Here is an 11,942-nt window from a genome sequence, read left to right as displayed (position 1 = left end):
CGAAGGACCACACTTACATTACCTACAAAGGGATGTGATGGATTTGGAAAGATGGAATTTGGGGTTGGACTAAAATGATCGCGAAATTCGTTCCAATTTCCACCTGCGCTCTCTACAACGAAGGCTCTCTACGTTAGCTACGCGTAAACGAACATACACACACACGCTTTCTCTTTCGCTTTTCACCTTCTCTCTCTCTGTCGCGGTTTAGCTCCACATCTCACAAACAGCCACGAGCAGCGTGATCGGTGATGATCAGCCAGGGATGGATATGGTTAGCGAAGGATCTTCAGCGGAAGGATATGCTCCTGGCTGACCATCGATCACCACACACACACATGCACTCACTCACACTAACACACATACACACACACGGACACACACACACACTTTATATACAACTTTCCTGTATTCGGTTGGATGTGGTGACCACCTCGGGCCGAAACCGGTACTCGTTCAACGTCGAGGTGACGAGCGATTGCGAGGCCGGACTGCTGAGAAGACTCCCGACGGCACCGACGCCGGTCACGGACATCGACGGTAGTGGCAGGGTGGCCGTCGACGCCTGCTGGCTAAGGGGGCTGAGTGTCGACGTGACGCTGCTGTTGTGTGTCCTGCCCAGGGTGGCGTAGCTCTGTGGGAGTTGTGAGATGAAAAGTGAAAGAAAACAACCGTCAGCATCCAGCGTCAATGTGAGAAAAGTGAGACCTCGGGATTCGGCAAAGGTATGCTGAATGGGGATGAGTGGGGTTGGGCGTTGAAACCGTGCGGACCTTAACACGTTGATTGCCGTGTCACCTTGAAAGAGGGTGACGGTATTTATTCCAGGATGCCATGTCACCCATTTTTTGGGTGATGCAAAAACGCTTCATTTTAAAACGCAAGTGTTGAATATTTAGAATAGCTATTATTCTTAAATATCAAATTTATGGCCAAACAGAAATACAAATGAACGTAGAGAATTAGAGCCGCTGAAGAGCCTGAGAATCCGTGGCTATGACATATGATCGAGAAACGTTTGAATCGTGGCATTCTGTGGGCATTAGCTTTAAAAACAGAAGACGTTAAACAAGCGCCTTGAAGGTGCACGGATTCTATTCAACTGCAACATTAGCCTACCAAGCGTTAGATAAGCTCTCTGATTCAAAGGAGTTGCATACGTTCTCTTTCATCGGCCTTGCTTCAAACAGCAATGGAAGGACAAGCTTTGTAAGGGTCTTAGGGCAACTCACAAACCCATCAAGGAGTTACACTTATGTGTATGATGCAGTTACCGGCTCCACAACCCATATCTCATACAGCCATAAGAGACAGTCTGAGCACCGGAAGCTTATCGAAGGAAACAACTCGCACCGATTGATGCACAGATTCTAGTGGGAGTGAAGAATAAAAAAAGGCCTCCATCACCAGCAAGGAATTGGTGGCGAATTAACAGCGAGGTTGATAAGCTGCCTGCGTCATCGTATCCTTCCACAAATCGCCTTCAGTTCCACGCCACAAGGACTATTTCCATACACGCCGACCAGGAAAACCTCAACCTCCTGTAAGGTCTCACCTTAAGGTCGCCCTTTCCACAGCCAGTTGGTACTTACGATTTGCTTGCTGGGTTTGAACGAATAATGATGCACCTCAGTGGTCGAACCGGTCAGTGAGGCCAAACTCGCGCCATCACAGTGCCGTTCGTCCTCGTGCAGCAAATGTTCACCACCGTTGCGGTGTATTAACCGTGCCGATGGACTGCGGAACAACGGCGTCGGTAGTGTCGTCTTCGGAGGTCGTCGTTCTGCAAAAGGGAGGATGCAAACACACAAAAACAAAAAACATTAGCCCCCCAGTCAGAAAGGACCCACCACGTCTTTGTGACTTGAGCTTCCACCGTACAGACTACACTTACCGTACTGGTTCGGTATCACGTCCGGGTCGGTTTCATCCCCATCCGGTAGGTCAGCACCCATCGTGGGGCTACCGCGGCATCCAAGCCCACCACCACCACCACCACCACTGCCACCACCAAGCCCAACCAAGGGTGTCTGGATGCCGGTTGGGTCGTGCGTTTGGTGATGTGGCCCAGCCGAGTCCAGCTGACAGTCGGGTGTCGCCGTCAGCTGAGCGCTTTTGGTGGGCTTTAGCTTTTTGGTCGTGTTCCTGTGGATAATGGGACGAATGAGTGCGTGGGGGGAACGGTACAGGCCAAGAGCCAAAGAGAAGAAGGAGTATTTACTTGGCCGCGTGCCGCCGGTAGAGAGTCGCCAGGACGATGCAGACAACCGCGAACAGAATCGCCACCGTGAGCGTTAATGCGGCTAATACCGGTGATAAAGGAACATTCATAACGTTGGACACGCCTGCAATAAATCAGAGGGATGTGTGCGTGTGTGAGCAAAAAAGAAAAAGAAGCGAATTCTCGGCAAGGGCTTTCGTACGTAATCGCACGCACGTGTGCGCGTACAGTGGTGGACGAAGCTTTTGCACCTCGCGTGTGCTCTGATGGCGTTTCAGGTCGCTTAATCCAATGGGCTTTTCTGCAAACCAGCCTACTGCTTTGCCCACTCGCATTGTACGCACATTCTATCGCACCGTTCGGCTTGCCACAGGGACACTTTCGGTCGTCCTTTCAGTCGTCCTTTCAGTCGTCCTTTGCGTGGTGCAAATTTTGAGCTCGCGTTCGAAAACCCACCACAAACACCCCGTCATCGCTGGCGGCTGGAAATTAATCCGAGTCTCGTGCCAGCAAAATCCGGTGTTCATGAGTGTGTGTGTGTAGGTGTGTGTGTGTGTGAACAGCTCGCCAGGACGAGATTAGAACCGATCGGCCCACTGGAGCAGCCTCTACATATGTTGTCCAGGGTTTTGGCCCACGCTAAGCCACAGACGGTACTTTGCAATAAACTATTTAGCCCTCTGCGCCCTCCGGCGTGGCGGCTCTCATCTTCATTACCCTCGGAACAGCACCCAGTGGACCTCTTTTCGTCCTTCCCGTCCGCTGATCATTTCCCACCGTACGAGGATAAGTATCAAATTTATTATTAACGTCCCCGGGATCTCATTAATTTCAACCCCAAGAGCCACCCGAAGAAATTGTCTCAAAAGCGGCCGGACACCGTAATCCCGGGTGCAAACATGACGCCCTGTCGCTCTCTCTCTCTCTCGGAGGTCCTTTCGAGCTGGGTTCGCTCGATCCGGTGGCGAAAACCATTCATCACGTTTCTTTGACCATTCTGGGGTCGGCGAGTCAGTGCGACTGAGGAAAACCAAGCATCTGCCATCCAGTAGGGGAAAAGCCACCAAACAACCAGACCGGCCATTCTAATCCCTCCACCGAGAGAGAGAGAGAGAGAACCGCTCGGAACCACACGGAACTGGTCTGCTCGCTTGCTTTTCTCAGGTGGCGTTTAGACGCGGCCAAACGAACAAAAGACATCGCATCGTCAGGTGAGGGATGCTAGAAAAAAGCCCCCATCTCGCTTCCATTATCGGAGACGCCATAACGATGCCCCTAACGGTGAAGAAAGGAGAGAGAGAGAGAGAGAGAGAGAGAGAGAGAGAAAAACAACAACGGAAAGTCGCTAAGCCGCTTTTCCGGCGATGCTCGTGTCAAGTGACACCGCGGGTGGGAATAGTTAGTGTGCCCTGCACTCGGTGGGCTTTATCTTCTGCTGGGTTGAGAGCATCGACGCCATCGGATTAACCGTGTGTGTGTGCGTGTGTATGTGTGCACACGTGTGTGTGTGTGTAGGTGACTTTGATGTAGACGTGGACAAATTGTAATGAGCTTTTGCGCACCGTTCCGCGAGGACAATTCGTTTCAAAAAGGGAGTTTTTTTTTGACGATCGAACCAACCCAACACCAAAGGACGAATGTCCTGGCTCATCTGCTTCACCACCCACTCCCTCCCACCCCCTCCCATGATACTTACCGGTGTGTTTGGCCACACCCTTGAAGGTGATATCGTCTATTATGACCGGCTCGGAGCGGCCCTTGGCGTTGGCGGCGAACAGAATGATGCGGTACGAGCTGCCCGGTTCGAGATTATCTATAAAGAACTGCACCGGTGGGTGCTGGAAAACGCATACAATGTTAATGGGGCCATCTTTTTGAGGGTGGTAGGCTGCACCAGCATCTGCACCCACGTGCTGTCGATTGCACAAAAGAGGATTTACGCGCGTGTCTCAGCATCCTTGAGGACGTTCGCGTACGTTCCGTTTTCGGTAGAAACCTGTCTCTGTGGGAAGCTCTAGAGGCTTCCCTCCGTAGGTACGTGACGCTCGCAAGGATATCGAGGACCTTTCGAGGATCACCCGGCAGACTGGCATCGGCACCAGGACCAGAGCGAATGAAAATGAGATTTTTGTCCGCTCGAGCGGAAAATGTAAGCGAAACAATCGACAGCAACAGCGGTGGAGTTCCAGCCGTGAAAATGCCATACCTGTAAGCTTAGGTTTCTAACTAAACTCAGGACGGGCACTTCCACCAGCTCGAGCAGGAACATTTGCGGCAGACCACCGTCGAAGCCCTCGATGCACTCGATGTGCAGCGAATCGGCCGATTGATTCGACACGGAGCAGTTCTGCAGCGCGAACGGGCGTCCTGAAATGGTAGATTGTGGAGAAAAACACACACATACAGACGATCAAACACACGTACAGGTTGATAAGAACCAAACCGAACTTCACACTCGAAGGCTGAACGTGTTGCAATCATACACATTTGCTTGTCGTTTTTTTTCTATAATGCTTCTTCCTCGTGTGTGAGAGGACGTTTTTATTTCATCCTCATTCCCATCCATTTTTCTAATTCCCCCACCCCCGATCATCAGAAAGGGATCGTGTGGGAGTGGGTTCGGAGCAAGCTGCACTCTCGATTATTCGTTATGTTGCAAACACCTTTCACCTGAAGCACCAGACTGGACCGCTCTCGATTATATGGCGTTTTAATTAAATTCCACAGCCGTCCCAATTTTCGCAAACCCTCCAGTCTCGGCCATTTTCCGAGCCAACCTGCGGCCAGTGGTTGCCAATCCGTAAAACGTAAGCGTAACCCAGCACCAGTCCGTTCCCAAAACCTACCTGCAGCGACAACCTGGAAGACGCAGGGCGACTTTTGCACACCAATCGCGTTCCGGCCCCAGCAGGATATCGTACCGTAGTCCAGATCGGATGTCGGCGTGTAATTAAGCCTCGATAGACCGGTCTAAAAGAAGGATATCAAAAAAGAAAAATAATTTGTGAAAAAGAGAACACGCACACACACAGACACCGTGTTCCAATCGACATTAGACACCACCAGATGGCGTTTCGATTGCATCATCGGTCCGGTTCCGGATCCGGTTTGTTTTTCTAATTATTTTCCTTCGTCCGCTCGGTAAGTCCTTGCACTCCGGATTGTATGCGTGGGTGTTCTTACCTCGCTCGAGTGCAATCGGGACGGTAGCTCCGTCTGTTCGCCGGAAGAGTTGAATGTCCAGTGGAAGGAATCGGCTGGCGGAGACGCGTCAACTTCGCACTTGAGTTGGAGCGTTTCGTGCTTCAGCGCGCCCAGAAGCTCCTCGCGATCGACTGCACAAACGGGTGCATCTGTGTACAGAGAGAAAGAAAGGTCAATTAGTTGGGTCGCTTGCAAAGTGTCGTTCCCTGGCGTGAAGGTTGCGGAAACCCAATCAGGTTGATAGGCCGCCGACAGCCAACGGATGTGGACGAAGGCAAACACAAATCGAGGACACACCAGAAGAGAGATGAGTCGAATATACACAGCTTCAACGCATTCGTGCTTTTTGCATGCTTCAACTCATCCCGATCCAACTGGCCTTTTAAAACGAATTTTATTTGGCGAGTAAGCCGTCTCAGACTGGGTCAATTTTAATAGCTGCACTTATCGTGCGTCCTTTCGACCTCATTGCGAGTCATTTGCGCTCAAATTACAACATTGTTTGCGGGCAAACAGCACATCTTTACGAATCCTATTGCCCGTGATCGATCGTTCACTCGAATTAATTCGCAAAACTTTCGCAATCAATTTTTTCCCACAACAACAACTGGCGAACATATCTCCCGTGGGCGGCATTTAAATACAGCACAATAAATGCCCTGCCGACGAGTGGTTGGTGGAAAATCAAAAAAACCCGCACAAAAAAAAACATCACCCACCCACGAGTGTTCTGCCATTTCGCATCGTGCACTAATTGACTGTGAAGCGTGCGTCGGACCGAATCAGTGGTAAATTTGGCAACAAACGCAAACGCAGTCAAGCTTCAGGATCGAACGCGTTGTGTTCGATTCCCAGCGGAGTCCCACACGTGGCCACCCACGTGGATGGGCGTAAAATCAAACTGCGTAATTTCTGATTTACATCTATTTCTGACAAACAAATTATTCGCCGATCCGGGACGGAAATCGGGAAACGCGAGGATCGTGGGCATCCCGCGTTCTCGCTTCATTCGATTATTGTGACTGATTGCGGCACTCGCACGCTTTTCGCCACCCACCCACCCACCACAATCATCGTTTTCCCGCGCGCTGGGAAAAATTTATCGGATTTATTGAAACGTGAACAAAATCCGGAAAACCCACTCGATCCCGTGTGACGTTCCGGTCCACTTTTGGGGGGTTTTGGTCGAGCTGAGTGGATCGACCGTAGATGCGCCCGTAAGGGTTGTGAAAGTCACCCCTTGTGAATAATGCGCAACCCGGAAATCGGCAAGCTAGGTGAGGTCGGGCGGCCATAGTGTCATATTTCAACTGGGCCGGTCAGTTTGGTCAAAAACCCGCTGAATTAACAGAGATTCCCGGACAGAGACCTACCCACCCCGTGGGCTGTGACACTTCAATTACAGCTCGGTGCGGTGCTGTTTTCACGAGGCGAAATGCTACAAAGTGGCTCAAGCGTGGGTTCTCCGATTAACGGGTGATTGAAAAGAATGAAAAAAAGGCTGCCCATCCATCCGTGCCGCATGGTTGGCGGATGCGTTTATTTGGCGGCAATTTACGCAGAATACAATTCCGCCCGAAATTCCCAGGCCCAGGCAGAAGCGGGGCTGAGCAAAATCGAACCATTACGTGCGGTAAATATTCATGTGTGAAATTAAATTCGATGCGAGAACAAAACACCACGAAACACCCCCACCGAGAAAGTGGTTGCAATTTGCGGAACATGGTGCGGTTTTGTAACCCGGTGGAAAATCAAACAAAAAAAAAGAAGCCCCGTAGCCTTGGTGGCAAGCGTCCGGGAAAATTGGTACCGGCAGTCGAAGTGGGTGAGATGAAAGCTGAACAAAAAACTGGTGGAACGGTACACAAAAAAAAGAAAGAAAGAAAACAAATAGAGAAAACACTCGTGCTCGTGCTGGGAAAACAAGCGAAGGTGCGAGCGCTCGTTTTGGGTGGTCGCGTTCAATGGGATGGAAGAAAGCAGGTGGCAGACGGGGGAACAAAACAGGGAGGGCCTCATTTGTTGAAGGGGCCAACCGCTCCAACCACCGAAAGTCCCACCGGGACCCGGTGGAGTTAATGAAATTTCATTTCATTTACAATAATGCCCCCAAATGAATCCGTTCCAGTCGTTTTGCTCGGGTGACTTCATTCAAACTGGGACCGGGTGGGTCCTTGTTTCGGGTTGGGCCACCGGGACGTGGGTGTGGGAAAACCCGCAAAGAATGTCGACTCTGGCAGTTTGCTAGAGAAACAGAGCATGAGAGAGAGAGCAAATAGCTCAACACGAAGAGCTTCATCTTCGAACGAAAGCAGAAAAAAACCCCCAGGAAAGCAGTGAAGTGAGGGTCCTTTTTTTTCCCCATCTGTCGAAGGATGTTGGAGTACCAGCGCATACTTACAGCGCACGCGAAGTGTGACGTGATTGCTCGTCCCACGGCCCTCGGTGTTGGCCGCCATACAGGTGTAGTCGCCGGCCAGACTCCGAGATACGCCCTGCAACGCCAGCGAGTGGTCGGACAGGATGATGCCAGCAGTGACGTTGTAATGAAGCTCGTTACCCTGTGAACGACAGCGAGAGAGAAAGAGAGAGAGAGAGAGAGAGAGAGAGAGAGAGAGAGAGAGAGAGTGAGAGAGCTGAAAATGCAGATGATGGCACGCAAATGGATGGTGTCACCCCATGGCTAAAGCGTCGAAACAGCCGGTAACGCAAGGCTCGCAAGGTGATGGAAATGAGGGCCACCAACACCAGAAACAATCCCACTCGTACGGCAGCTTCTTTTACACGGTGTTCGCATTCATTTCGTCTTTCCTTTGCTTAACATGGGCTCTCTGTTGTGCGCGCGCCATCAACCCAGCAGCAAACGAGCGACGATTGTGGTTGCGAAACCACGGGAAGAGAATTCGCGCACTTGGCACACGCGGGAAGGAGCGTAATTGAAGGTGAAAAATTTACACAAACCGCAACCAACCCCACCTCCCAGTGGGTGGGTGGGCGTGGAATTAAATTAACGCAGTGAAATATGCTAATGCACCTCCCGGGCGCTCGCGTGTGTTTCCTTTGACAGAATATTCCATTTCACGCCACAAACCCTCAGCAAATGAAGGCAGAAACTAGTCCGGCTTAAAAGTCACCGCACGCGTTGGGCAGCTGCCAGCTTTAGTTCACTTTCGTTTCAATCGCCAACAAAAGAGCTGAGTGAAATCACGGCACAATAGAAACGAAAAATAAAACACCTCCTCCTCTACTGATAAGAGCCGATGGTGTGGCTCGCTCCCTCACATTGCAATGCAAAAAGAAAAGAAGCGACGTTCTACTCGACGGTTGAATTAACTTTCCCCACCCCGATTCGTACGATAGAGGACGTTTGAGGTAGCGTGCGCCCGCCCGGTGGTGGTCAATACCCAATCCTCCCCGGTTGATAAGCCGGTTGGCTCGCCGGTGTTGTTGCTCCTGGCACCGATGACACGGGGCGAAAAAGACGAACCATCGCGGGATCCTGCGGGAAAAAAGGGCACCATCCAACCTCGTCATCGTCATCATCATCCTTCCCATTCGCTGATAGGGTTCAGTGACGATGTTGGGGCGAGAGTTTTCTACCGATAAGACGATGAGATCATCACCTTCTCCTCGGGAATGACGTGAGCCAATGAGTTCAATCAATGACCAACCACATCGAATCGGTTGATGACGGAATGCACCGAATGACTTTGAATCAGCGAAAGGACCGGATCCGGAGAAGGTTTTCCTAGTTCTCGTTGCCCAAGGCGTGTGGCAACCTTTCCGTGGAATGTGCCATTCTACTTTTGCCCCCTTTCGAATGTTTACAAACGAGCTCTGTCCCCCGGGTTCTAGACGAATGTGACGAATATCTTTTGAAAGCGCTCGCAAAACGACGCTTATTTATTTAAGCTCAAAAAGTCGCCTTTTCCCGCGAGCGTGTTGCGATGATTTATGGGGTAGCTTTTATTTAGCTCACCACCGAGGTGTATACATGCAAAAACTCACAATAAAGCAAAACCGGAAGCTGTTGACGCCCACCTCCCCCTTTTATTCGCGGCTCGTCTACCAGGGCCGGTGAATAAACTGACCGGTCGGGGGTATTTACCGGTCGCGTAAAATTGTGCACCGAGAGAGAGAGAGAGCGAGAGAGAGAGAGAGAGAGAGAGAGAGCGGGAGAGAGAGATGCACCATTTTACTAGCGTAGTAAATAGGGCGAGTGGAAAATGATGCGCGGGAAATGTTCTAAGTTTCCTGAGGATCTATTTTTGTACCTTTTGGCGGTTGATATAGGCCGCTGGTTGGTGTTGATGGCCGTTAGAAAACGTCTTCGCTGAGACGCAGTTGCATCCCGTAAACAAGTCGCGATGACTAATATCGTGTTTACTGCGTTTGGGCTTTACCTGCCTGGGATGCGGGGCTATCTACCCGTGTGTGTGTTCCCTTGCGTTCCGTGCTCCATCAACCGTCGGTCAGGGCGAATAAGTTGTGGACGAAATGTGTGAGCCCATCATCACAAACGCGCAGATAAGCGACCTGCCTCAGTTAGCGTTGATTTGCAAAAAAAACCCAGCCAGGGTCGTCGGGTTGGCACGAACATGGAAGTAGGTCAATCGCAACAGAAGAATTGCCCGGGCTGTCTCGGTTTCGTTTGCATTCCTGTTTTACCTGACGGTTTCCTTCACCCAATCGGTCAATATTGGAGCCACCCGGGTGGGTGGGGATGACAATGCAACCCCTACGTTGTTGTTGTGTCCATCAGAGAGCCACTCAAACAGCAGCAGCCACATCGAGAGGGCATCTCTTTCTTTCGAGGCTTGAGGGTTGGGTTTGTTGAACGATCATTTCCTCACCTAATGGTGACGAATCGGTCAACAGAGGGAAGCAACAACAACACCAGTAGAGAAGGTTGCCGGTTGTTGCCGGTTGTTTGCAACCGACTGCGACGGACAATCTGATGTTTCGTCGTTGTCCTCGGCCTTCCTGAGACACCTGAGCACCCGATGCAATCGTGCATTGGACGATGGGGGTGGGTTTTGTTTTGTTTTATGCATCTCCCCGGGAAGGAAATGATGCCCGGTCGATTTTTACGGCCAAGTCGAAAGGAATCTAGTGGTGGCCCGCCCGTAAGAGAGGACGCGTGGATGCGAGTGGGCAGTGGAATCCCTACACTAATTGGTATTCGTAGCTGATCGACTTTTACTTTGTATTATTCCTTAAGCATTATACACATCAAGTAATAAAATAAAAAAAGGTAAAAAGCACCAAGTGGTTACTGATATTTTACTTCCAATTCCGCATGTTAACATTTTCGTGTACATAAACTTCCTATGAAATGTATAGGTATCTGATAAATTGTACAAAAGTCAATGGACACCCACGGAAGTCCACGCTTTAAATGGCGGAAAACCCTTCCTTGTGCTAAAGGGATTTGTTCCACGTCATGTTGCAATTTTTGAAATTGCTTCAGAAACCGAGCTATTCTCACCATGACATTATTACCGCCGATTGGTACCACCCGCATTGACCAGCAGCAGCCAAACGAGGGTAAAACTATTGCAAACCCTCGACGGAATTTGTGAGCACCAACGGTTCCTTCGACCCTCGAAAAGAATGCACGCCGTCCTTTGTGTGGCTCGAAACGCACCGCGAAATGGCCATTCGGAAGTAGGGAGAAAACAACTTATTGAGCATGTTTTCATCGGTTGCCATTAGAAACCGAAATTGAAACCGATTACGTTTCGCTCCATGATCAATGATTTCCCAGGTCGCTCGGTCGCTATTGGCAACCTGGCAAAGCAGCTTGCTGCGGTTCCCGAACTGTTCGCTCGAAGCTGACCGGGCGAATCGGGAAAACCCGACCGAGGGAAAGCCCGTGACCGTGCTGCAACCATGGAGCAAGTTTAACTGGCATGTTGGTTGCGTCGGATAATTGAATTCGAACGGCGCACCGGCACCCGGGTTCTGCCCGGCCATTGGAACGAACGACTCGAGACGGAGGCGAAATATTATCAACGATAATCAAATATCTTTTGCGTCGGAACGGTCTCACACCGGCCATCTTTGGCTTCGGTTTGGGAACGCGCGTTCGATTGTGTTTTACTAGCACGTAATGAAATTTTCGTTCGAACACGGGGAAACCCTCGGGAACCCACCCGGGACCTGGCGGCGGGTAGCTCGTGAGGGAAAATCAGTGCCGACCCAGGGCCTTACCTTGGTACACTTGTAGCACTCGGTAAGCTAATTATAAGGGACAATCGAATTGCGTCGGCCGCCAGGGGCATATTTGGGGTTATTTTTAAACTTTTCCAGAAATTCCAGCACCCGTCGAAAACGGGGCCACGGGGAAAAAGGTTGCCGAACAAATAAGACGAAGAAATCGCACCACCTTTTCCGTTTGATCATTCTCCGATCCATCCAGCATGTGGTAGGCTGAGAGGGAAAGGCCATCGTAACGCCTAGCTCAGGAAAAAAGCGAATCTCAACTACATGGGCGTGGGTCTACATGTCGATTGGC

General features: G+C 50.7%; 1 protein-coding gene across 1 annotated transcript; it reads right to left on the bottom strand.

The window, feature by feature from the left end:
* Positions 1–391: 391 nt before the first annotated feature.
* Positions 392–11,486, bottom strand: LOC128723256 (uncharacterized). Its single transcript, XM_053816979.1, has 10 exons — positions 11,478–11,486; positions 7,827–7,986; positions 5,405–5,574; positions 5,068–5,191; positions 4,428–4,588; positions 3,918–4,059; positions 2,222–2,345; positions 1,895–2,145; positions 1,593–1,783; positions 392–634 (listed from the first exon to the last, which is right to left on the bottom strand). Exons 1-10 carry the CDS (start codon positions 11,484–11,486, stop codon positions 392–394), a joined length of 1,575 nt encoding a protein of 524 aa, XP_053672954.1.
* Between the last annotated feature and the right edge of the window lie 456 nt (positions 11,487–11,942).

Source organism: Anopheles nili, chromosome 2 (genome assembly GCF_943737925.1).
Source record: "Anopheles nili chromosome 2, idAnoNiliSN_F5_01, whole genome shotgun sequence".
NCBI classification, from domain to species: Eukaryota; Metazoa; Arthropoda; class Insecta; order Diptera; family Culicidae; genus Anopheles; species Anopheles nili.
The sequence above is the reverse complement of the archived record's forward strand: the minus strand, read 5'-3'. Positions and strand labels throughout refer to the sequence as shown.

Coding starts and splice junctions, on each gene's coding strand:
- LOC128723256 (XM_053816979.1), bottom strand. Junction 5,192..5,404: donor CCCGATTGCACTCGAGCGAG/GTAAGAACACCC, acceptor TCCTTCTTTTAG/ACCGGTCTATCGAGGCTTAA. Junction 4,589..5,067: donor CTTCCAGGTTGTCGCTGCAG/GTAGGTTTTGGG, acceptor CTACCATTTCAG/GACGCCCGTTCGCGCTGCAG.